The sequence below is a fragment of the Vanellus vanellus genome, assembly GCF_965231255.1.
Source record: "Vanellus vanellus genome assembly, chromosome: 24".
NCBI lineage: Eukaryota > Metazoa > Chordata > Aves > Charadriiformes > Charadriidae > Vanellus > Vanellus vanellus.
In genome coordinates this window covers 1,897,073-1,917,787 of record NC_138929.1, presented here as the reverse complement: position 1 = coordinate 1,917,787, position 20,715 = coordinate 1,897,073, and the positions used below count along the sequence as shown (strand labels likewise).

At 58.3% G+C, this 20,715-nt stretch overlaps 3 protein-coding genes across 8 annotated transcripts in view; 2 read left to right on the top strand and 1 right to left on the bottom strand.

Moving 5' to 3' along the window:
- The window catches only part of RPL19 (ribosomal protein L19), a 389,457-nt gene that overhangs the window by 211,302 nt on the left and 157,440 nt on the right, over window positions 1–20,715 (top strand). The window lies entirely within an intron of this gene.
- PCGF2 (polycomb group ring finger 2) lies at window positions 38–11,649 on the bottom strand. Of its 6 annotated transcripts, none has more exons than XM_082495111.1 (10): window positions 11,402–11,529; window positions 7,705–7,844; window positions 7,311–7,407; window positions 4,945–5,000; window positions 4,252–4,302; window positions 4,053–4,161; window positions 3,406–3,454; window positions 3,122–3,217; window positions 2,636–2,716; window positions 38–1,122 (listed from the first exon to the last, which is right to left on the bottom strand). In XM_082495111.1, exons 2-10 carry the CDS (start codon window positions 7,814–7,816, stop codon window positions 673–675), a joined length of 1,101 nt encoding a protein of 366 aa, XP_082351237.1. In that variant the 5' UTR covers window positions 7,817–7,844; window positions 11,402–11,529; the 3' UTR covers window positions 38–672. The 6 variants fall into 6 exon arrangements, with proteins under 6 accessions (XP_082351237.1, XP_082351236.1, XP_082351235.1 ...); XM_082495110.1 differs by having other exon boundaries at window positions 3,122–3,220; window positions 11,402–11,525; XM_082495109.1 differs by lacking the exons at window positions 38–1,122; window positions 11,402–11,529 and adding exons at window positions 1,683–2,195; window positions 11,596–11,649 and having other exon boundaries at window positions 3,122–3,260.
- On the top strand, window positions 15,102–17,912 carry PSMB3 (proteasome 20S subunit beta 3). Its single transcript, XM_082494753.1, has 6 exons — window positions 15,102–15,179; window positions 15,582–15,766; window positions 16,152–16,259; window positions 16,623–16,800; window positions 17,063–17,157; window positions 17,784–17,912. The coding sequence occupies exons 1-6, from the start codon at window positions 15,177–15,179 to the stop codon at window positions 17,830–17,832; spliced, it is 618 nt and encodes a 205-aa protein (XP_082350879.1). The 5' UTR covers window positions 15,102–15,176; the 3' UTR covers window positions 17,833–17,912.

Below are 20,715 nucleotides of genomic sequence, written 5' to 3'. Positions count from 1 at the left end.
GTGTCAAAGTCGAGACAAGCGGAGCCCCCCCCCCCCCGACATGCTTCAGGCCCCTCCAGCCCCAGCCCGGGGATGGGGAAGAGAAACAAAAGAGGCCCCGCGGGTCCCCCCCCCCGGGCCCCGTCCCCAGTGCCCGGCGGGCAGCGGAGCCCGGCGCTGTGCTGTAGCGAAGGTGCTGCTGTCCAGTCCGTGACGGGGGTGCAGTACTTCAAACAAACAAACAAAAAATTAAAAAAATTTAAAAATACAATAACAACATCCCACGTTTCCTCACCTTTGGAGTCGGGCTGTTCGTACAATTCCCGTGCCGCTTTCCTTTGGTTCTCACCGTGCCCTCGCGGGCGGCCGCAGCCGCTGCCTGGCCGTGGGGTGCCGTCCGGGCGCTGCAGGCACTTGCTTATGTTTTTTTGTCATTCGTCCCCCTCCCCAGCAAGGGACGGGGAGAAACCCCCGGGGTCTGCGCTCCCCGGGGGGCTCCTGTGCTTTTTTTTTTTTTTTGTCAATGTAGAAAGTTGGTCCCTTCCCCGGAGCGTGCGGACAGCCGGCGACGCCGGTGCCACTCCGCTCCCGCCCGAAACACGGCAGCACCTTCCCACGCTCGCCCCTCACCGAAGCCTCCTGGCTAAAGGCACTGTAGTTGTATTTTTTTTTTTTTTTTTTATTTTAATTTTTTTAAAAACCCAATGTGGGGGCAGGAGGAGGAGAGGGTGGGAAGGACGGGGAGGGGGGCGGGGGACGGACACAAAAATAAATGCTCTGAAATGCGGCGTTGAAGCTACGGAGGGGAGCGGAGCACTGGCAGTGCGGGGGTCCTGTACACCCCCCCCAGACTGGGTGCTGCACCCACCACGCGCTCGGGCAGGACAGCGGCATTTCACGCCCCCGGGTCCCATGCAGACCAACCCAGCGCTGCCAAAGCAGCCCCCCCAACAGTTTAGATGCCCCCAGCCAAAAATTCCCAGTGGTGCCCGGAGCCGTTGGCACCCGGCGCTGCCCGTCTGCCCCGCGGAGGCGGCAGCTCCCGTGGAAAGGAAAAAAACGATATTCAGCGGGGCTTGTGCTCCTGCCCCCCAGGTACTGCTGGCCCCTCGCCGCCAAGTCGCAAGCATAATTTTTTTTAAGCTGGGGAGAAAAAGGAAAAAGAAAAAAAAAAAGAACCTACTTACTGTGCGTAAAGGGAAGCGTCTGTGTGAGGCTTTGCTCGCTCAGAGCCCAAAACACCGTCCAGAGACCACAGAGGGAAAGCAAAAAAAAAGAAGCAGAAACATGCACAGCAAGGCAAAGCCGGGGGGGGCAACGCCAGCGAGCCATGCTCGATGCCAACAAACGGACCACTGGTCCCAGTGGGCCACAGGCACCAGGTTATCAAAGCTGGCACCAAAAAATAACCCAAATAAAAGCAAAAAAAACCCAGGGCACGGCAGGGCTGGGGAGGCAGTTTTTGGCTTCTGTGCTTGGCCCTTACCTGTGCTTGGCCCTTACCTGCGCAGCCGGGAGTCCCCGCTCACGGCCCCGTCTCGCTCCGAGCAGGCGCGAGGGGAGAGGGATGGGGAGGAGAGGGAAAAGCGTTAGAGAAAACGAGCAAGGAAGGCGGCAGCGCCTGCGTGGCTCCCAGCTCCGGCATGCAGCTCACATAAGTTAAAATTAAAAAAAAAAAAAAAAAAAAAAAATCATTTAAAAATAGTCAACCACATTTATGTGTCTTATTTGCATTTTAAATTAATCTGGTCAATCAATAGAAAATAAGTATGTATAATTTTTTTTTCTCCCTATGTACACATATATATTTATATATGTATATATATAATATATATAGATATATAAAACCCAGCCAGGAGTCCCTGTTTTGGCATTTTTTAGGTCAAGGCGGAGGCCGCGCTGCCGTTGACAGTCGTTTTGCGGCACCGGCTGGCGGCGGGCGGCAGCGGGTGGCAGTTCGAGGTGCCGTTGAGCGCGGTGGCGGTGCCGGCGGGACCGCTGCCGGCGGTGGAGCTGGGCGAGCCGTGGGATGGGGTGCCGGGGCTGGGCAGGGAGGAGGAGGTGGCGGGCAGCGTGGCAGGGCTGTGGGCTTTGTCGCTGACCGACTCGCACTCGGAGGCGCCGCTGGTGTTGGTGCACTCGGAGGTGGCGGGCTGGGACAGCTTGAGCCGCTTGCAGGCGGGTTGGACGCGGTATTTCAGCGGCAGGGGCCCGTTCTGCGAGCGGGAGAGGGGCAGACGCATGGCACCCGGCACCCTGCGGCACCCCGTGCCAGGACGGTGCTGGCGTGCACCGCGTCACCGGCCACCCACGCTGGTGGCACGGCCAGGGACCGGCCACCGGCCCTCCTGCCTGCCCTGGAGAAAGGGGCAGAAAAGCACCAGCAGCCCTCCAGCCTCCTAAAAATCACCCCTTTGTAAGGAGGGGGCACCTGGGGTTTGATTACTTGATGTGCTCCAATTTTTAAACTTTTCAATCGAGTTGTTTTCAATTCTTAAATTTTTAAGTAAGTTCTTCAAATTTCAAGTTTTTCAGTGTTTAAGCTTTTTAATGCCTTCAGCCTCCCCCCGAAGGACTGCTTTTTTCCCCCGAGCTTTTCTCCAAGACAAGCCCCGGCGCCGGCGCCCACGGCGGGGAAGGAGGCAGCTCCTCTTACCCTCCTCCAGGGATAGATGTAGGCGATGTCCATCAGGGTGTAATACTCCTTCAGGGGCTCGTCTTCGTAGAGGACTTCCACCTGGCGCAGGGAAAAGTGTCACCCTCCCAGCGTAGGGGCAGAGGCACCACCAGACCCCCCGGAGCCACTCATGGGACATCGGGGCTTTGCTGCCCCCGAGTGCCTCTCGCGGAGCCGGGGGCCGCCGGGGCTCCCAGCACTGCTCTTCCCAAACACTGGAGCAAATTCAGAGTATACACACAAGGCGCCATACGGGACGGATCCTGCCCCAGCGCCCACCCGCTGGGGATGCAAAGCCCGGGCTGCGCAAAGCAGAGCCGTGGTATTTGGCAACAAGCGAGGCACGGCGTATCTGCAGCGGGGGATGCAACACGGGACGGCCAAAATGGCATCACCCCCCCGGCCCCGAGCCCACCGGAGCGCAGCGAAAGCTACGCGGCGAGTGCAGGCCAGCCGCACGCTCACCTTGTACTTGCTGGGAACGTCCATCTTGTTGCGGAGGAACTTGGCCAGGTGCATGACGGTCATCGCGGCGGGACAGCGCAGGAACCGCACCCCGTTCTTCTGGGGACGCAGCGGGAGGGGGCCGAGGGGAGAGGCGTTGCTGAGAGTCCGCCGTGCAATTAATGGGCAGTTCCCGCCTCCTCCAGCGGACGGTTTGGGGTGCCCTCCTGTCCCCCCACACCCCCCAAAAGCCCGGGAGGCGGCTGGGCACAGAGCTCGCCGTGCCGTGGTCCCACCACACTCACCTTCTCCTTCTCCAGGTCCCCGTTCTCCACAGTCCCTTTCTTCTCCTCTCTGCGGGGAGTAAAGCAAACACAGGACAAAGTTTGTGGAGTAATAAAAAGGCAGAGAGAAAAAATAACCCACCAGAAGGGCCGTCCATGGAGGGGCTACAAGGGGAAACATCCAGTGACCTTCAGCCAACCTCTGGCTTCACCCCCCCAACAACCCCAAGTCGCTGCATTTCTGATCCAGCGCACTGCAACCACTGCCCGGGCTGCCGCCTTCCCCAGCTCCCTCCGAACCGCTGCTCCGCATGCTGGTGACAACCTCGGGGGCCATCACCAGCACCAGGGACGTGGCAGCCCTCGGGCTCTGCTGCCTGGGAAGGGGTTTCCCCTGCCTGCCCGGGGAGCGGCGATGCGGGGATGGGGATGCTGCTGCCATAGCAAGCGCCCACGGAGGATGCAGGTTGGGGGACCGGGGCAGGGGGGGTCTGCGTGCTCCTCTGTCCCTTCGAGCACCCTGGAAGATGCTGAGCCCTGAGCAGGGGCTGTGTCAGCTGCCGCCACATCGCATCCCAGCTCTGTCTCCGGAGTGGGAAGAGAGGGTGAGAGTTTATTCACAGCCCCCAAAGCCGGGCAGAGGCTGAGGAGCAGCCAGAAAACGGTACCTCGACCCTTCATAAAACTCTATGGACAGGCTGACGATCTCATCGTCCGTCAGGTTCCCCTTGTCCTGCTCGGAGACTTCCCCACGATCTTCGTTGGACCCGTTGGGAACTGCGGGAGCAGAGGGAGGGAGAGGCTGAGCTGTCGGGGCCGGGTGGGACACAGCCAGGGTGAGGGGGGGTCCCCGGGGCTGACACTCACCCTCTGCCATGGGGTAGGCTGCGTAGAAGTCGCGCCGCCTCTTCATCTCATCTGCGGGAGAAGGGAGGAGGAAGGTGAAGGGGGGAAAAAAGAATCACACTAAGGGGAAAAAAAATCACACCAAGGGGGGGTGGAAATCATACCAAAGGGGGGAAAATATCACACCAAGGGGGAGATGGACGCAAAGAGGGGAGCAAGAGGGAGCCCCGGATTGCCGAGTGCCTGCTCCCCACCGGCGGCTCCAGCACAAGCTGCCCGGTGCAGGCAGACAGACGTGCGGGAGGGCAGCGGCTTTAGTAAGAGCCATCCGATCGTACCAGTAAAACCCTCGGAGCGGCTGCAAATCCGCTGCTGTGAGAATGCCTTTATGGTGGCTCAACTGTCCTCAGTCTTTCCACACCTGCAGACCCCCACACCTTTCCCCCCACCAAGGACCGGCAGGCACTCAGAGAGCACATCCGCGGCTCCTGCTCCCAGCTTTGCTGTTTGTGGTTCCCCCCCAGGAGCAGCCCCCCCGGCTGCCGGAGCGCAGGATGGGCACTATCTGGACGGACCCATCCTGGTCCGTTCACACCATGCATTTTCCTGGACCCCTCGTTACGGGGGGGCAGCGCAAAATGTGGGGAAACAATTTCCCTGGTGGGTGGGAGCAAGTTACAATCAACCCCAAACCCACCCCACCCATGGCTGTACCTTTGAAAAGCCCCGGGACCAGTTTGTACACGATGTCCTGCAGGGTTTTGTCCGACCTGAAAGCGGGGGGGGCAAGAAATAGGAAAAAGAGAGAGAAATCAGCTGGATGGGAGCAACTGACTTCCCTGGGCGGCCGAAAGCTGCCCCGCACTGTGTGCCCCCACCAGCCCCAGTGCTGCCTCTCCCCATCTCCCTCCCAGGACGCTCCCAGCACAAAGCCCCGACTCCCCATCCCATGGCAATGCCAGAACCCCGTCTCACAGGCAAACCCGTCCACCCTCGCGCTCCCCGCAAAGGGTTAACTCCGGAAAAAGAAAGAAAACCATTTCAAAAATCCTTGTAATTGCTAAGGACGATGACAGCAGGATTTTGGGGCCGGGATCCATTTCAGTAGTCAGAACGATTTCAAAAACATGCTGAGAACTTACGAAAAAAAAAAAAAATAATCTAAGATCAGCAAATGTTTCTGCAAGTTTTAATTTGCATCTAATTTTATTTTTGGACTGGGCTGCAGTGGAGGGCTCCGGCTGAGACTTCCCTCTGCTGTAAGGATGGCAGGAGAGCGGCCGCCGTCAGGGAAGCGGAGCGGACTCCCTGCGATGCGGACATCTCGAGGCAGGACCCTCTAAGGCACTCGAGGAACTGGGGAAGCTCAGGTCCCATCCTCAGCCCAGGGCCGGGACTGGGATTTTGCTGGGAGGCTGGGGCTCGGGCCCCTGCAGGCAGGGAGGGCATCTGGCACAATTTAAAAGCAGCAGCTCAGCCAAATTAAAAAAAAAAATCATCTCAAAAACAAAGCAAGAGCAGTGGGACTGGTGAAAAGTAAATTATATCTGCAATTATTTCCATTTTAATAATAAGGCCTTTATTTTAAAGAAAAACAAATGACCGTACCCTATATTATTTTTAGCCTAGCCATGTCTTTCATCCCTAATTCCTCGGTGATGTCACTCTGGTTCACGAGGCCCCACTGTGATTTTATTTATAATACATACCCAGAGAATTTGCTTTACAATTTACAGCAAGCTAATGAAAAAGCACCCTCTGCCACTTGATTGGCAGCTTAATTACCAGCCGGTTGCTGCTCTTGCATGAGTCAACCCCATTCAGCCCAACACAGTGGCGCTGGGTGGGGGCCGGGGGTGCCACGGGGGACGCGGTGGCCACGCGTGGGCAGCGCCCTCAGCACCGCGCAGCATCACGCCTGGGGCACGGGTGTTTCGGTGCTACCGCGGCACCAGTTTGGAAAGCAAAGGGGAAAGCAAGCCCCTCGTCGGTGCAGAGAGTTTTCTATGGCACCACATCTGGATGAGGCCCCTGGCCCCTGCAGCAGCGCCTCTGCCCACATGTGCCCCACAAAATTCCATCCCCCCCCGCCCCCCGTCAGGACCAAACGGGACACGAAGGCACTGCGCCGCCACGGCAGCCGGGGCTCAGGGCTGTCGGTGCAGCGCTGCTCGCGTGCACCGTGCCCGTCTGCGGCGCGGGCGGCTGTGTATCCGTCTCCGCAGGCAGGCGGGGATGTTTCGGCGAGGGAGCCGTGGGAGCCGGAGTGTAAATATTTCATAGTGAACCAAAAAAAAAAAAAAAAAAAAAAAAAAAAGGGGTGGAAAAAGTGTTACTACAGAAACGGATTTACATGGAAGAGGCTAAAAAAAAAGGAGGATAAAAAAAAAGCCAAGTGATGTATTGCAGCCTTTCATGGTTTCTATGCCAACCACCTGCAGAGCCAATTCCACGACTGACGGGACGTGTCTGGCTTTCCCCAGCCAACGCGGGGCCCGGGCAGAGCCAGCAACGAAGCCACCACCGCCGCGGCCGGGCACCCTTCACCTGCGCTGCCGCGAGCCCACCCTGGCATCCCCCCAGGGACCCAGCACCGTCCCCAAGGGGGAAAGCACAGGGAGTTTGAAAGCACAGGCAGTCCCAGGTTAAACTGCCCCAGGTGGGACTGTGGGGACAGACGGATGGACATCTGTGGTCCAGGCTGCGCAGGGACCGGCACATGGTGCCCTGCTCCAGCTGGCACCCACGCCAACCTCCTCCTGCTGCCACAGAGATGTCCCCGGGTCCTGTCCCCTCAGCGGTGGCCTTTCCTACCATCCCCATTCCCCTTCCACCCGGAGAGCACCCCAAATCCCCACTGCTGTGGGGTGCGGGGTGAGGAGCAGAGAGGTTTCATGCTGCAGGAGATACGATGGTCCCTGCTCGGCTGCACCGCCACGAGCCTGTGCTGGCCGCAGAGCCCTGCTCCCCATCCCGGGGCGCCCACGGCTGCCCCCCAGAGCGGGCACGGGCTGCGCCGACGCGGGGCCGGGGCTCAGTGCCGCTCAGGGGCACGGCATGTGGGAGCCCCCGAAGCTCACCTGATGCTGAGGAGGGGTCTGGTTTTGTGCACTTGGACATCACACATGGGGCAGTACTTGTTCGTCTCCAGGTAGCGAACGATGCAGGTTTTGCAGACTGTGGGGAGAGACCCAGAGTGAGCGGACGGACGGACGAGGGGACCAGAGCCCCCGTGCCAACCCAGCGAAGCACCCTGTGCCCCCGCACAGGCTCAGGGTCAGGACCCCCGCTCACCCGCACCGGTCCGGCCCCATCCCCAACCCCACAGCTCCGTGCGGCAAAAATGCCCAGTGCAGGATGGGTTTGGGCACTGCTCTGTCTATGGGAGGGTCTCGGAGGGGCACGGCCACCCTTCCCGGGGCTCGGGGCACCCCTGGGTGCAGCGTGGCCCCGGCCGGGGGTCAAGACACTCACAGGAGTGCAGACACTCCACGATGGTGGTGGCGTCTATGAAGTAGCCGCCGCACAAGGCGCACATCAGGTGGGGGTTGAGCTCGGTGATCTTTATCCTGGTGGTCCTGTGCATTTTGGAGCAGCGCCGCGGCGGATCCTCCCTGCAGGAAAACACCCGGGGTCACCCTTAAAGGCCGCGACCTGTGGGACTCACTTCACCCTTTAACGAACGGCAGAGTGGGGGTGCCTGGTGGTCCCCCCGCCATGCCACGCTTGGCCCCGGGAGTGCCGGGACCCACACCCCAGCAGCCCTGGGGGTGCGCAAGCAGCACCCACCCCCCTCTCATGCAGCCCCCAGCCCTGGGCACTGCCCCGCTCCCTCTGCCTCATCTTTGCATCTTTCTGGGGGTCCCTAAGTGGGTCCCCCCCCATGCCAAGATGCCTCTGAGTGGGGACAAATCACCCGTTAGCCAACCCCTTGCCTGCAGCCTCCCGGGCTGTGCACACACACACATACATGCACACACACACACACGCACACACACACTCACGCACGCACGCACATACACACAAACACACAAAGTGTATATTTTTGTTTTGTTTGGTGGAAAAGGCATTTTCAGCCACCGCCTCACGGTTTCTATAGAAACTCCCGAGTCCGGCGTTGGCCACCCGTCCGCGGCCGGGAGCACCCGCAGCACCTGCGCGTGTGAGTGTGCATGGCCGGGTGCGCCCGCGGGGCACGGGCAGCGTCCCCCAGCGCGGGATGCAGACACGGGGGAATCGCTGCCTGCCTGCTCCGGCAATTCCATATTTACAATGGGAGACGGCGGAGCCAGGGCCCAAAATCGCTGCAGTTTTATTGTTTCCATGGCAACCCCGATACTTGGAGAGGAGCCAGAATATTATTACAACCATCCGAGGCGAGGGGGAGAGGGGAGAAGAAACCCTGGGTTTGTGTAAATGAGCGTGGGCGCGATGGCAGCACGAGGGTGCGCCGACAGCAACACCCGTACGCACCCACACCCCCACACCGGGAGACACACACACGTGTATACACACATACTACATACACACACATATCCCCCACACTCACACAGGCAGAGGTACACACATACACCCACACCCCTGCAGTACAGGCGCTCGCACAGGGCCAGGCGTGGAACTGTGTTGCCGTCCGCCTGACACAGGGCCAGACCCTTTGCAGACACACGACAACTGACAACCAGACAACAGCCACCAAAGGCACCAACGGCTGTGGTGTGGGCACTGCGACCGGGCGAGGAACAGGGTGAACCCCGCGACCAGGGAGCAAACGGGGTGCACGTGCGTGTGCATGCACCGGGCGGTGTGTGCAAGGCTGTGTTTTTGGGGGGGTGCGTGCAGGGGTGTGCGCTTGGGGCTGCGCTTGGGGCTGCGCATGGAGCAGTGCGCGCAGGTGCGTTTGTATAACACCGGGTCCGTGTTGTCCCACTCCATCCCTGCCGTGCTGCTCCAGGGTTCCAGTCTGGGTCTCTCATGTCGCTCAGCTGCCGTGGAGTCCCCGGAGGCAGGTGTGCAGGGATGGGGACACCACGGGGACAGGAATGGAGATGCCACAGGGATGGGGATGGAGATGCTGCAGGGATGGGGACACCACAGCGACAGGGATGGAGATGCCACAGGGATGGAGACACCACAGGGACAGGGATGGAGATGCCACGGGGATGGGGATGGAGATGCTGCAGGGATAGGGCCATCACGGGGACAGGGATGGAGATGCCTCAGGGATGAGGACACCATGGGGATGGGGATGGAGATGCTACAGGGATGAAGGGATGAGGATGGAGATGCTGCAGGGATGGGGACAACCATGAGAGCAGGGATGGAGATGCCACAGGGATGGGGACACCACGGGAATGGGGATGTCGAGGACACTCCCGTGTTGGAGGGGCAGGGGCCAAGCTGAGCCCCAGGGTCTCCTTGCAGAGAGTGAGCCGGGGGGACCAGGGTGTTTGGGAATCCCCAGCCCCCCCCTCAGGCTCAGCTCTCACCCCTGGGGTCCCCCCAGGCAGGCACCCCGGGGTGCACCGCAGCTTGCTGCCCCCAGGCAGGTGCCCTCCGCACCCCACAGGTGATGGGGGACCACTGCCAGGCTCCCCCCAGCCAGAAGAATACCTGAGGGGGGGCCGTGGTCCCCAGCCCCGGGCTCCCACACCGATCCCCGAGGGGGAGTGGGCAGCTCCGCTGGGCACCATTTGCCCAGGCCGGGCCGCAGGACCCACGGCTGCATTTTGAGTGGATTTGGCCGGTTTTGGTGCTCACAGCCGCCAATGGCGGCCCGGGTCTCCGCGGGAGGGGGGAGCCGGAGCCACCGGCGCAAACCGGTTCTAATAAACCGGGTGATAACAACGGCGATTTCCTGCCGCGGGGGCGAACAAAGCCCCGGACACCCCCCCGGACACCGGCCCCGGCCGCAGCACCGGCCCCGCCGCAGCCCTCGGGGCCGCCCCGTCCCGCCAGCGGCACCCGCTGTCCCGGCCCCGCCACCGGAGCGGGTACCGCCGCACCCCCGACCCCGACTTTCGGGGTCTTTTGTCTCCTTGGGCGGTGGCCCGGCACGGTGACACCCCCCTCTCCCCTCCCCAAAATCCCCGTGGACCAGACACGGGTGGGGAAGGACGTTTCAAAGTCACCAGGAACTTGGGCACAACCGGTCGCCCCCTCCCCGCGGGACCCACCGGGGGCCGGGAAATAAACCGGGACGGTTCCCTCCGGCACTGCCCCTTCGCTCGCAGGGCGGCCACGGCTCCCCCCCCCCACGCACGGGGAACACGACAAAAAGGCGCCGGAGCATGAACCCGCGTCCCCCGACAGCGCCCGCCGCCCCGACGGGACCCCCCCCGCCCCTCCCGGGGCGCGGGACGCGGGTACCGGCCGCTACCGAGGAGAGACACAGTGGCGGGGAGGGGGGGGGAAGCACCGCGGGGAAGGCACGGACACGCGTGTCCGCACACCCGTGCCCGCACAAGGACACACACCCCCCACCCCCCCACACACACCCACCTCCCGTCCCCGCGGCGGGACGCGTCCGCCCGCAGCGCGCGGTGCGTGACACCCGCCTGGCACCGCACACGCGATGAGCACGGACACGCGTGACCCCGCGCTGTGCCCCGGGGGTCCCGGGCTGCACCCCGGCGGGGGGGGTGGGGGTGGGGGGTCCGCCCCGGTGCCGCCGGCAGTCCCACTTCACCTTCTTTTTTTTTTTTTTGGGGGGGGGGGGGGGCGGGGGGGGGGGCACGGTTTGGGGCCAGGGGTGGGGCAGCCCCGGTGAACCCGGGGCGCTCCCGGTGCCCCGCAGCCCTTTGTACTCAGGGCCGGCTGACAGCCCGCCCCGGGGCCCGGCCCGGCCCCCTCCGCCCGCCCCGGGGGGGGCTCCCGCCGCCGCCCCCCTCCCCCCCGGGCCGTACCGCACTGCCCCTCTCCACGCCGCGCCGGGCCCGGCGGGGGGGCGGCGGCAGCGGGGGCTGTCAGGGCTCCGTAGCCCCTCGCCGGTGCCCGCCGTGGAGGGGGGGGTCACGGTCTCCCCGGGCAGGAGCGGCGGCACAAAGCGGGGGGAGGCGGCGGCCATCGGCCATCTTGAACGCGGAGAGAAAAAGGCGCGGGGGGGGGTCCCGACGGCGGGGCCCGGCGGCGGCGGCGGCGGCGGGGGGGGGGGGGACCGGGGCCGCGTCCCTACCTGGTGGCGGCGGCAGCGGCGGCCCCGGGGCCGCCCCTCCGCTCCCGCCGGTCGGCGCGGCTCGGCTCGGCGCGGCGGCGGCGCTGCTGCCGGGGCCCTTTTTTTTCTCTGGCTCGTTTTTTTTTTTTTTTTTTTTACCCTTTTTTTTTTTTCCCTCCTTCCTCCTCCTTTTTTTTTTTTTTAATTTTTTTTACCTCCTTTTTTTCTTATTTTTTTCCCTCCTCCAGCCGCCGCCAGGCCCCGCCCCGCCTCACGTGACCTCATTCCTTTGGGGTGTTGCGGAGGAGGGGAGTGAGGGGCCGAGATTGGCCCCCCCCCCCCACCGCCCCGCCCCGCCGGGACGCGGACACCCCTACACCCCCCGGTGCCGCCCCGGGGGACACCACCGCGACGGTGCCCCGATGCTTGCGGAGGGCCCCACTGCTGCCGCTCCCCCTCCCACCCGCCGCGACCCCCCCGTTGTGCTCAGGGAGGAAAGGAGAGCGCCCTAAAAGCCGCTGGAATAGGCCCAAAATCCGCGGCGAGGCGGTGGTGCCCGGCGTCAGCCCGGCCCCGCTCCCCGCTAACGGGTCCCCCATCACCGCGACACCCCTCGGGTGGTGCCCCAGGACACCCCACCCCACCCCACCCCCGACCGACGCCGGGGCCATTTTCGGCCCCAAATGGGGGGAATTCCCAACCGGGAGGCGACGCGGGGCATCCCGGGTCCCGCGGGACCTCCTCCGGACCCCCCGGGCGTGGGTCCGGTTGCTGCGGGGGTCGGCAGGGCCCGCGGGACCGCGGCGGGAGGGGAAAGCATAGGGAAGGGAGGAAACAAAAAGAAGGAAGGGAAGACAAATAGAGGGAAATTAGAGAAAGAAAGGGAAAAATGGAAAAGGAGGGAAGAAAAGGGAAAAAAAGGGGAATAGGAGGGAAGGAAAGAAAAAAAGGCAGGAAAAAGGGAAGGAGAGAGGAAATTAAAAAATTAAAAAAAAAAAAAAAAAGGAAAAAGCGGGAAAGAAATAAAAGAGGGGGGGGGAAGGGGAGCGGAGCGGTCGGGCTCACGGCCTCTTTTCCCCCGCGGGGCCGGTCCCGCGGCCGGGCGGGATCCGTGACGGCGGCCCCGGGAGGGAAGGGGGCAGCTTGCGGGGAGCCCACGGGGGATTTCGGGGGGTGCGGGGCAGGCGGCGCGCCCACGCGTGTCGGCGGCCGCTCGCCCCCTCAGCCCCCCTCCAACGCGGCGGAAGGCGGCGGACGTCCCCACTGCCCCGCGTGTGTCCGCGGCTCCCGCGTGGGTCCGGCCGGGGCTCGGTGCGACCCTGGTGTACCGGCCACTCGGCGGGGCGCCGCGCCCACGCGTGTTTCCCCTCGGCCCACACGGTTGCGGCCGTGTAATTAATTCCCCGCCCAGCTCGCTGCCCCGGTGCTCCCCGGGCACTACCGGTGATGCTCTGCCTGAGTGCGGCGACCGCACGAACCGTTACCAGCGCGGTCTCTGTGGCGCAATCGGTTAGCGCGTTCGGCTGTTAACCGAAAGGTTGGTGGTTCGAGCCCACCCAGGGACGGTGCCACCTGTTTTACCCTCGTTTTTTCCTTTTTTTTTCTCTTCCCCCCTCAAATTTTTTCCGGGGCGCGGCCGAGGATGGACACGGCAGGCGGAGGTGGCCGGTCCCGGACCCCGTGGGGCGGGCAGGGTGTTTTTTCACTGTGTAAAAAGCTGCGAAGGGGCTTGGTGAGGTTTTCCTCGCCACCTTGGGGTGCTTCTTGCCCTCAGGACCGGGCTGAACTGGACAGGGGGAAGGTACAAACAGGCAGGATGCGGTCCTGGTGTTCCCCATGGGCTCACAGCTCTCTCCAAGGCACTGGGCGAGGGGGGAACCAGCCCCCAGCATCAACAAAAACATTTCTGCTCAGCCTGTGGTCCCCTCTGCACCGCAGTTTCTCCTGTGAGCAAAAGGACATGTTGGGACATAAAAAACGGAGCAGAGACTTGAAAGCCTGTTTCCATCCAGAGACTGTATTTTGCCCTAAAAAATAAAGCTGAAGGGGGTCCAAAATCTGCATTGCTGAAGTTCCCCTCTCTTACAAAGTCTTGTAAAATCTATTTATGTTCCCCACTTGCCCTGATTTTATTTTCATACCAGAAATAATGAAGTTAATGTTTTGATGCAGGGCATAAAGCCGTGCCAGGAAGATCCCTGTTGTTTCAAAAGCCCAGAGCCACATAATGCTCCCATGGCCGAGCCCAGCAGTGCCGGGGCTGGGGATGCGCCAGGGCTCTCTGGGAGCAGAATTGCTGCTGCCTTCCTGATCCGAGAGCGCAAACCTAACGGGCAAGCGAAGAGAGAAGTGGTGCCCAGCGAGGATCACCTCCCCACTGCCCCCCGAGACAGCCAGCGCTGGTGAAGTCTGCCATGGAGATACTCCCATCTGGTTCTGCTGCTCCTTCTCTCCCCAGGGTGTTCCCCCCAGACAGAATGTGGCCTCTAACTTCATCCCTGCGAGAAACCTTTTACAATGGAAAACGCTTTAAAAATACAACAGCCACAGGACGGGCTGTGCCTTCGGGGCTCAGACCCGGGTGGATGAACAGCCCCTGCACGGGCCGGAGGTTTTCATTGAAACCAGGCAGGCTGATCTGTTGTGCATTTGAGAGCGTTTCCAAACACATGGATCTCTTTCCCTTTGGCACAACATCACTCCCCTAAATTAAACATTTAATCCTGTCTCCTCCAGGAGAGGGGAGAGCTGGCAAGCGGGGATAGGGAAGGAAATCCAATACTCTGCAGAGCGCAAATCCGCCTTTCAATTACTCTCTGAACAAAAAATATCCTTGCAGCCACTTGCCAGGCCCCTTCCCCTCCCTGGGATGTGCCGTGACTCGCTGCTTTACAGAGTGACTTTCGCGTGCTGCCACTTTCCAAAGAGATCTTTTTTCCCTCTGGGGAGACCTGCTGCCCCTGGCCCCCCCAGGGCGAGTTTAGGGCTTTGTCCCCGAGTCCCAGAGGTGCGAAAGCAGAGGGTGGGTGTGTGAGGCCTGACACACCCCAGGGCTCTGTGCAGTGGTGTGCTGCGGACCAGGTTTCCTGGGTTTTCTAGTTAAATTCAGATGGGTTTCACCAACTTTTCCCAGTACCCAACAGAAGGTTGCTGCGTAGGGCCAAACTGGGGGGAGATACCACTGGGCAGGTCCCAGCCCGGCCACCCTGAGGTGACCCCAGCCTCGCCACGGGCAGCAGGGAATGGGCATGTGGAGAATGGGCAGGCGGGTGCCGCACAAGGGCCGTGGCCTCGGGAACCCCCCAGCGCCACTGGCACCCATCTGTCACCTCTGCTGTGCCCCTGCATGTCCCTCCAGCTGTGCCATGCCCCTATGGGCACATCCAGCTGTGCCATGCCCTGCATGTCCATCCAGCTGTGCCATGCCCTGCACGTCCTTCCAGCTGTGCCACGCCCCTGCGTGCACATACATCCAGCTGCGCACCCCGACGGATCCAGCTGTGCGAGCCCCGCCCCCCTGCAGCTGCGCGCCCGCCCCGCCCCGCCCGCGCGGTCCGCCCCCGTCCCGGCATGCCCCGCTCACTATGACTCTTCATTTTTCTCCCCCTCCCTCACCGGCGCCGCAACCAACCAGTTCCGCCCTGCTGGGGCCCAACCACCAATAGCGAGCGGTCTTCCGCCAGGAGGTCGCGGCGGCCGCCAATGGGAAGAGGCGGGAGGCGGGAGCAGCGGAGCGGCGCTGTGCGTGCGGCCGGAGCAGCGGAGCGGGCCTGGCGGTGTCCGTGCAGCCGGCGCCATGGTGAGTGCCGGGACGAGGCTGGGGGCGGCCCGGGGGGGTCCCGGGGATGGACTTGGACCTGGCGGGACGAGCCCCGCGGGTGCCCGGGGGAGGCGGGCGGGCTGGAGGCTTTTCCCCGTCGCCGCGGTGGTGCATCGCCGTGGGCCTTCCCTCAGGCCGGGCCGTGGCGGGAAGCGGCGGCCCCCAACAAGGGAAAAATTAAAGCCAAAACCGCGAGGGAGAGCGCTGCTGGCTTCCCTCCGCTGCCCCAGGGGTGGCGGCGCCGGGCTGGGGCCGCAGGGCCAGGCCAGGCCGAGGGGGTACCCGGAGCCCCTTCAACCCCACCGAGGAACCGGCGCGGGGGGAGCACCCCGAAGCGCCGCCCGCAGCCCCGGCCGTACCTGCTGTCCTTCTGTCTTCCAGTCTATTATGTCATATAACGGCGGGGCCGTAATGGCCATGAAGGGGAAGAACTGCGTGGCCATTGCCTCGGACCGTCGGTTTGGGATTCAAGCGCAGATGGTGACCACAGACTTCCAGAAGATTTTCCCTATGGGAGAAAGACTGTATATTGGATTGGCAGGACTGGCCACGGATGTGCAGACGGTGTAAGTGAGACTCCCGCCCGCCCATTCCCACACTGGGTCTGTAAGAAGCATATTTACAATAAATACGAAGTGGCAGTTCACACTGAGCAAAAATGTCTTTGCTTATTCATGAGGGGGGATATAATAGCTGGGTGCCAGCACTCCTTTTCTTGGTCTCCTTTCATTGGGATTTTTTAAATAAAACTGCATGTTATTTAAGATGGCATCACTACTAAGACTTAATAACTTAAGGTACAAAAGGAGGTACATCTGGAATACCTACCTGCCTCAGGCATATGTCAGGAGCTGCAGTCTGTCAGCATGCAGTAGAACAGTTCAGAGTTGGGTGGAGATGAAAGAAAAAGGAACCTGCTTCTGCTTTAATACTGATTCTCATCTCTTGCAGTGCCCAGAGACTGAAGTTCAGACTGAATCTCTACGAGCTGAAGGAAGGCAGGCAGATCAAACCTCAGACTTTTATGAGCATGGTTTCCAATCTGCTCTATGAGAGACGGTAACTGTCAAACAAGAGAGTCACTGTTTGTGTGTCAGTGAAGGCTGTGGTTGTTGGGTCTGATCTGATTGGAGAGGTGGGGGGCTGAGGAGGGCTCCTGTAACGACTACTTGTGGTATGGCAAAAGGAAACTTCAACCTAGTGGCAATGTTATCTTCGACCTCCTTGCAAAAGAATATCAAGTATTGTTAAAATAATCCTGTAGCAGTACAAGTTTGCTCCATTTGCCATGCTAAAACCGCTGCAGGGTGCTTCTAGGTTGACCTGACAGGTCCCCCACCAAAAGCACCTGTGGGATGTTTTCCTCGTATGGATATTTACGTGGGGTTTGGAACTGTGTCTATGCCATATTGTTCTTCACAGGTTCGGACCTTACTACACAGAACCAGTCATAGCCGGGCTGGACCCCATAACACACGAACCTTTCATCTGCTCTCTAGACCTGATCGGTTGCCCGATGATAACTGATGACTTTGTGGTCAGCGGCACCTGCTCCGAGCAGATGTACGGCATGTGCGAGTCCCTCTGGGAGCCCGACATGGTGAGTGAGGTGACCAGGCTCAGCTCCGATTTTTGGTTTCAGCCTCCTCCTGTTAACTGGAGAACGTGAGATACACAGGTCGGATGAAAAGCTCTGTCCTTTGGTACTTCCCAAAGGAGCTCAGGAGAACAAAGAGGCTGTAGCTTATCGCAGCCCGCAGGGAAAATCTTGCAGCATCTTGGTTGATACTTTGGCGTTTGAACAAAATCTGATGACTCAACATTCAATTTTTACACCAACTGAAGTAGCTTCTGTTCCTCAGGAACCCGATCACCTCTTTGAAACAATCTCGCAGGCCATGTTGAATGCAGTGGACAGAGATGCCATATCTGGAATGGGCGTGGTAGTACACATAATGTAAGTGCTGCTCTCTTCCCCTACAGAACAGGTAGAATTTAAGAAGCTGTGTGTTAAAGTCAGTTAAAGCATTGCTTTCCAGGGTATCCCTAGTCCTGCTCCCTTCCAGCAGTATCCTTAGCAATGTTTTGCCCGTTCTAAGTGTTTTATTTCTCATGGCTGCTCTCTGTTGCAGTTCGTGGCTGTTGCTGGAACTGCAGGAGCCATGGGAAAGTAATCCCTGAGTTAGATTCTTGCTGCATAGATTCCCTAGCGTGCCTGTCAGTATTTAGGAGTGTGACTGGGTAGCACTGGCTGAGAGGATGCTCTTTGCCACAGCGGGGTGTGACATTAACTGCCAGACTCTGCAATCACGCTGACTTCTGAAGCAGTTTATTTTGCTCATGGTGCTGTTTCCCTGCGGCATCCCAGGCCTTGCTGCTCACTGAACCTCCAGGAGCTCCCCTGGGGTGAAGCGGCAGGAGGACAAGGTTTACCCTGCTGTAACGGCCACCTTCAAGTTCAAATGATCCTGCCTGCACTAGCAAACAACGTACCTATGCACCCTGTGACTTCCTAATGAAGGGACTATCTGTATGGAGGTATTAAATGCAGATTTACTAATAGCCTTCTCTTTCCCCCTCTAGTGAAAAAGACAAGATCACCACCAGGACCCTGAAAGCTCGCATGGACTAGCCCAGCACATCTGCTCCTGTGTCTCACTCCCCAGTCTGCTCGGAACTTTTTTAAATAAAACTCTATTGTAGTCAACTTTCCTTTTCTTGAGTCTGAACACTAGCATTAAGTTCTCGTCTCTAAAGCTATCAGAAGGAGCTTGGGATTTACACAGCAGCAGAGCTTACTCTTCTCTCTGAGCCACCCATACTCATCTCCCTCTGTACACCCATGTGTGTGTTGCGCCCCAGCCAGTCAGCAGCATCTCTTTCAGACAGTATGGCAGTATTAGCTTTTCCCATCGAATCTAATTTATTCTTATATCCAGGACTTGGTAAAATCAGTTCTTACTTAAACCCCCCATTTTACAGGCATGTATAAAGACTTTTCCAGTTGTGGTTAATCTAGGACTTAAAACGACCACATACCTTGTGGAGTAACAGCGGATCATTACGACGCTTTAAAGAGGACAGCAGTAAGGAACAGATGTACACAAAGTTTTAATTTTATTTTTCTCTGGTTGGAGACTCATCTTGTAACATGCATGCATTTCAAAACAGTAACAGTGTCTCAAACTGCTCCTAGCAAACAGACAAGCACAGAGGACTTAAAATTCCTATTTAAAAAACAGCAGTGAAAAACCTAGAATGCTTTTTTTTTTTAGTTTTAGATTAAACTTAATTTATTCACATTTTTTCAGTTGCACTGATTAGCCCTGCCCACCCTCGTGGCCTCGTGTGTAATACGCTCACTTGACATGACGATCCGGCCGCATTTAGCATTGTGCAGCTGAACAAAGACCAGCACAACCTCTGCGTGGTGAAAACTGAAACCACTAAAAACGACGGATGACCAGCAGTTGGTTCCCCGAGCTTTGCCATTGCTATTACACAAGATACTCATTTCAAAGAGCAAGGAAAATCAGTAGTGGCTAATACGGATACTGGAGAATGGCTCTGCAGAAGTAGGGGAAGTTGATGGGCAAACCTGAAACGGGGCATTAAGACACAGACAGGGAGAGGATAGCTGTTCTGTTTTTGGAGCTATTTTAAGGATGATCTGTCTCAGATCGGTTACGCGGTGTTGCAAACCAAATTTAGGACATACACGCTGACTTTTGAAAGGCTTGTACCACCTCGAGGTTAAACACTTTTGACCTCTGCGCAGCTTGAAAGGGAGGTGTCTACAGAGACTGCATAGTAGTCACAGGACTGGGAGGCATCCTTCCGTCGGGGCCGAGCCACAACGCTGCCCAGCACGGCCCGCAACTACAACACAACCTTGCTTTGTGCCTTTCTTGGGCTAAGAGATGAGTCCCCAGCTGACATCCCCACCGAAGGTGGCTGTGGCAATGCTCTGGAGGGGAAAGCAGGAGTTTCCTCCCAGAAAAGGAAATGACACTCAAGTGTTTTGTTCTTGCCGATTATAATAATCCAATTCAGAACGAGGATTCTCAGATGTGGGAGTACAGCCTCACTTACGCAGGAAATCTGGAGTCACCTACTACCCCAGAAGTTTTTTCCTGTGATGAATTTCACGATCATGGCTTTTATAATTAAAACCAGGTCAATCAGAGGCATGTACAAGACCGGAGGGAAGGATCCCACCGCTCCTTGCTGTGAGAAGGGAACTCCTGCTGACATTCTTCTTACACACAGCAAACACCAGCCCTTCTTCTCGGCGCCCACACCAAAGCTGACACAAAGGGCGGGTGCTGCCTGGTACCTCCAGAACATGTGGGTCCTACTAAAGGGTGACCCAACATGTTCTCGAGTGTTTCTTATTGCACTACTGGGGCAGAGCAGCACCCAAACGATGACTCCGCACTCCGCCTTCCCTCTCCCACTCTTATTTACGCTGCAGGAGCTAGCTCAACGGGGGACATACAAGTTCTAGGTTCAAAGCAGTTTTTAGTTCTTAAATTTTGACAGATCAGGCCCGCGCTCAGAAAGAGAGAGACCCTCAGTACAGGCAGGAATACAGATCCTGCAGCTCGCTTCTCACACAAACTCACCCTGCCGTTGGGCACTGGAGAGAGACACTGCATACTAAGTTTCTTTTTCTTTTTGAAACTCCAGTTAAGCAAAGAATTGCACTGCAATTTCTTGAAAACTCCTGTACTCTGACCAGGATCCGAGTGATCCGCCTACCTACTGCAACTCTCTCAGCCGAGGGGGGTTCTCAGTCAAATGCACTTCAGTGTAAAGTGTTCCGCAGGGTACATGCTACAGACAGAAATATCTACATTCAGCAAACTAGAACTAAATTCACACCAGAAACAGACAACAAACTAGCACAAGCAGCTGTAAAACCAGAATTGAAAGGGCTGGCTTTTGCTTTTAAATACTTGAGTTAAAAAAGTGACCTAAAACAAGATTAAAAAAAAATCAAAACAAAACAACAAAAACAAAAGAAAAAGTCCCTTTTAAAAACAAATCAAATATTTGCAGCTTCACTTCTTATTCTGGTAATAAAAATACTGTCTAGAAACAAAAATTAGCATTTTCAACATAATGCTACCTTTCAAAATGTAAACAATATACAAAATGCTTATGTTAAACAAAGTTACATACCTGGGTAATACATCATTAAGAGAGAAAATTGCATTTAATTACTTTAATACACACAGTATGGCAACTTGACAGAAGTGGCAGAATTGGGGAAGTGCTAAAGTGATTAGAGTTTATGGGGCTTTTCGTATCACTTGAGCCAGAGACAGCCAATTTAATTCTAGCAGGAGTTTCTTTGGAGTGGAATAAGAAAATACAGTTAACTGCTCTTAAGCCCTTAGTATCATGACTTCTGTAAAGATTGCTGCAGGAACTAACCGCATTTTTTCTTTACTGTTCAGAAATTCAGGTAATGAGGCTGTTGCTCCTAGCTAAGCAAGCTTCATTCTTCTAC